We start from the raw sequence: 3546 nt of genomic DNA, 5'->3' as shown, positions 1-3546 counted from the left end.
TCAAAGCTGTTGACGAGTTCTCCAACGTGGTATGCGCCTGCCCAATCGGAGGCGCTGGATTCGTTGAATTAGTCCCTTTCAACTTGACTCTCTCTCTCTCTCTCTCTCTCTCTCTCTCTCTCTCTCTCTCTGAGAGATCGCATCTATTCTCGATAGAGAGGAGAAATAGAATAATTTATCTAGACTTTGACAATTCTTTACCCTGCACGATAAGATTAACAAGTAATTCTGGGGAAGGGTTGGATTTATTCCGTTCCTGGCTCACGCCCAAATAAGAGTTGACCCGACGAGAGCTCGCTAAAATTTTCGATCAGGTCGTCACAAAATTAGTACTCTTACGGGTTAGCCATCGGGATCCCACCAACCGTCCCCACTGACGCAGCGTCTGATGTCACTCCATCCAAGTCGCCGATACTCTTTTTAATGCCCATCCCATCCCACCGGTAAAAGACTTCAAATTTCTTTCTCCTCTCTCTCTCTCTCTCTCTCTCTCTCTCTCTCTCTCTCTCTCTCTCTCTCTACCTCTCTCCCTCTCTCTTCCTTTCTTGATTAATACTCCGTTCCTCTCGTCCCGATAAGAGTCTTGGTCGATTTATGGAAAAAGGTAGTTTTGATTCTCGAGGTGGGCTCACGTTCGACTCTTCAAACTCGCTTGGGTTCTTGGCGAGAAAGCCTTTGTTATTCAAATCCAGTGATTTTGGCGGTCTCAAGCGTAGATCTGTCATGGATTCCGTCGAGATGGACTTCTTCTCCGATGACAAGAAGAAGAGTAATACTGGTATTCGTGTCGACGAGCCCGATACCGATCTCAAGGTCCCTAGTTTAAGTATCAAGAAGGAAGATCTCACCATCAATGTTAGTAGTAGGAATCCAATTTATTTCCTATGCAATTATCTAATTTTCTCTTCTTTTCAATCGATATAAGATAATTGAATTTGATCGATTTTTTATTTGTTTTGCAGACTGGCCTGCAGCTCCTGACTGGCAACACAAGGAGCGACCAGTCGACGGTGGACGACGGCGTGTCACCTGACGATAATAACAGAGAAGGCAAGACTGAGGTAATTGGATTTGGAGTTAATCTCTAGTTTTTTTTTCAAAAAAGAAAAAGAAAAACTCATGAGATTGCGTTTATGGACTAAATCGGTTTGTGGCGATTCAGCTGACGGCGTTGCAGGCTGAGCTCGGCCGGATGAATGAAGAGAACAAGAGGCTGAGGGGGATGCTGAACCAAGTGACTACAAACTTCAATGCCCTCCAGATGCATTTCGTCACTCTGATGCAGCAGCGGAAACAAAGGAACGGAAACCAACCTGACCATGAGGTAGTAATTAACATCTCTAATTAGATTTTTTCTTTTCTTTTGCGTGTTACTCAAATTAAATCAATATAAACATATATTCTTATTTATAGATCTATATCATGTTTCAGGCTATGGAAGATAAGATCACGGACGTCAAGAAGCCCGAGCACATCATGCCGAGGCAATTCATGGACCTCGGTCTCGGTCTCACTGCGGCTGATGCGAACGATGAGCCGTCGAATTCTTCGACAGAAGCCGGCAGCGGGCATCGCTCGTCGCCGACCAACAAGGAGATAGTCTCATTTGATAGGTCTAGCAGAGAAGATAGTCCGATCCTACCTTCCCATGACTGGATTCCTAACAAGATACCCAAGTTAGTGCCTTCCAAGAGTCCAGAGCAAGCCCAAGAGGCCACCATGAGGAAAGCTCGTGTGTCAGTTCGAGCAAGATCCGAAGCACCAATGGTATGATGATGCTAAAGCATCATGCATCACATGCGTCGAACTCTTAATTTATCGTCAGTTGTTACATAATTATCATAATTAGTTTTGATCTCAAAGTATTTAATTGTCTGATCACATGCAGATCACTGATGGATGTCAATGGAGGAAGTATGGTCAGAAGATGGCGAAAGGAAATCCTTGCCCTCGCGCTTACTACCGATGTACGATGGCAACCGGATGCCCAGTCCGCAAGCAAGTAATGCTCCTCTACTTCTTTAAACTAACCATTATAGTTTTATCGATCTTATAGTCATCGAAGAATTCAACTAATTAATCCCTTAATTTGCATCATGAACTTAGGTCCAAAGGTGCGCTGAAGACCGCTCAATCTTGATAACTACATACGAGGGTACTCACAACCACCCTCTCCCACCAGCGGCCATGGCGATGGCATCAACCACTTCAGCTGCGGCATCGATGCTCCTTTCCGGGTCCATGTCGAGCACCGACGGTCTGATGAACTCCAACTTTTTAACCAGGACAGTCCTTCCTTCCACGTCAAGCATGGCGACGATATCGGCGTCGGCACCTTTTCCTACCGTCACCTTGGATCTCACCAACTCCTCCTCCTTCAACCCACTTCAGTTGCAACGGCCGCCGGCCCAATTCCAACTCCCATTCTCCGGTGGTGCTCCGGCTTTTGCAGCACCACCTCAGGCGGCGGCGTCCCTACCGCAGATTTTAAGTCAGGCTTTGTACAACCAAACAAAATTCTCCGGCCTTCAGATGTCGTCGGATTTGGACGGCGCACAGTTCTCGCACCCAAAGCCACCGTCGGCTGCACAACCCTCTCTAGCTGATATAAGCGCCGCCACCGCAGCGATAACAGCTGACCCCAATTTCACGGCTGCGATAGCAGCTGCAATTACTTCGATCATCAGTGGCACTCATCAAACAAGCAACAATAACAACAACAACAACAACAATAATAGTAGTAGTTCTAACAAAACTACTACCCATGACAACAGCAGCTAGCTATTGGGCTTGTTCCGATTTTTTGGCCATCCACAGATGGAAGCTGTTATTATTTATTTTTTCCTTGATTTTTTTTGTTTCATCATAATTCATTTTTCTTTGTGGAGAAAAGTTTATCATGTTGAATATTATCATATAGGATACATATCTTGCAGAATATGTTAATTTGGGGAGATGGGTAAAAGACAAAACTGCATACTTTCTTCTATCTTCTTTTGATGTTGTTTTTAATTTGCCTTGTGTATAAAGACAATATAAACGAAGATGTCCAAAGTTTCAGTATTGTTATTCTTCTATTCCTATTATATATATATATGTATATATATATCTTTGTTCCTTCCCATAGAAATCTCAAAATGTTATGGAGCGAGTCAAGGAAAGCTCCCATGCACGTTAACAACGTGAAGACTAGTTTGACACGGAAATGGGTTTAGTCATACGGACTGCATGTTGGGGTCTCAAAAAGGGGCTACGTGTCGATTGGTCATCTTTTGACTTAGAAGCCACCGGTGTGCTGGTGGAGTAGCAGATCCGTTGGTATCGAGATTAGTATATATATTTATGTCCGTTAACTTAGCTAAGAATGGGCTACGAAGGAAGATTCGCGTTTTGACGCAAGTGGGCGTTGAAATTAATGGAAACGAGGATAGAGTTTTGGAACTGGAGATCACGACGACTTCATTTTTGCCAACTAGAATATATTTACGTGGTCTTCCTTTATTTGGTCCTTTGTGTGGCCTACTATTGAATATTGTAAAGATAATG

The 3546-nt window shown here is 44.0% G+C and overlaps 1 protein-coding gene across 1 annotated transcript; it reads left to right on the top strand.

Annotated features, from left to right (window-relative positions):
• The first annotated feature begins 422 nt into the window (after positions 1 to 422).
• LOC140781778 (probable WRKY transcription factor 31) lies at positions 423 to 3063 on the top strand. The gene is made up of 6 exons (XM_073127984.1): positions 423 to 855; positions 963 to 1061; positions 1163 to 1324; positions 1432 to 1767; positions 1889 to 2002; positions 2107 to 3063. Exons 1-6 carry the CDS (start codon positions 595 to 597, stop codon positions 2779 to 2781), a joined length of 1647 nt encoding a protein of 548 aa, XP_072984085.1. The 5' UTR covers positions 423 to 594; the 3' UTR covers positions 2782 to 3063.
• The last annotated feature ends 483 nt before the right edge of the window (positions 3064 to 3546 follow it).

Source organism: Typha latifolia, chromosome 1, assembly GCF_019914945.1.
Source record: "Typha latifolia isolate L0001 chromosome 1, TyphaL0001v2, whole genome shotgun sequence".
Taxonomy (NCBI): domain Eukaryota; kingdom Viridiplantae; phylum Streptophyta; class Magnoliopsida; order Poales; family Typhaceae; genus Typha; species Typha latifolia.
Note: the sequence above shows the minus strand (reverse complement) of the source record. Positions and strands in the feature narration are given on the sequence as shown.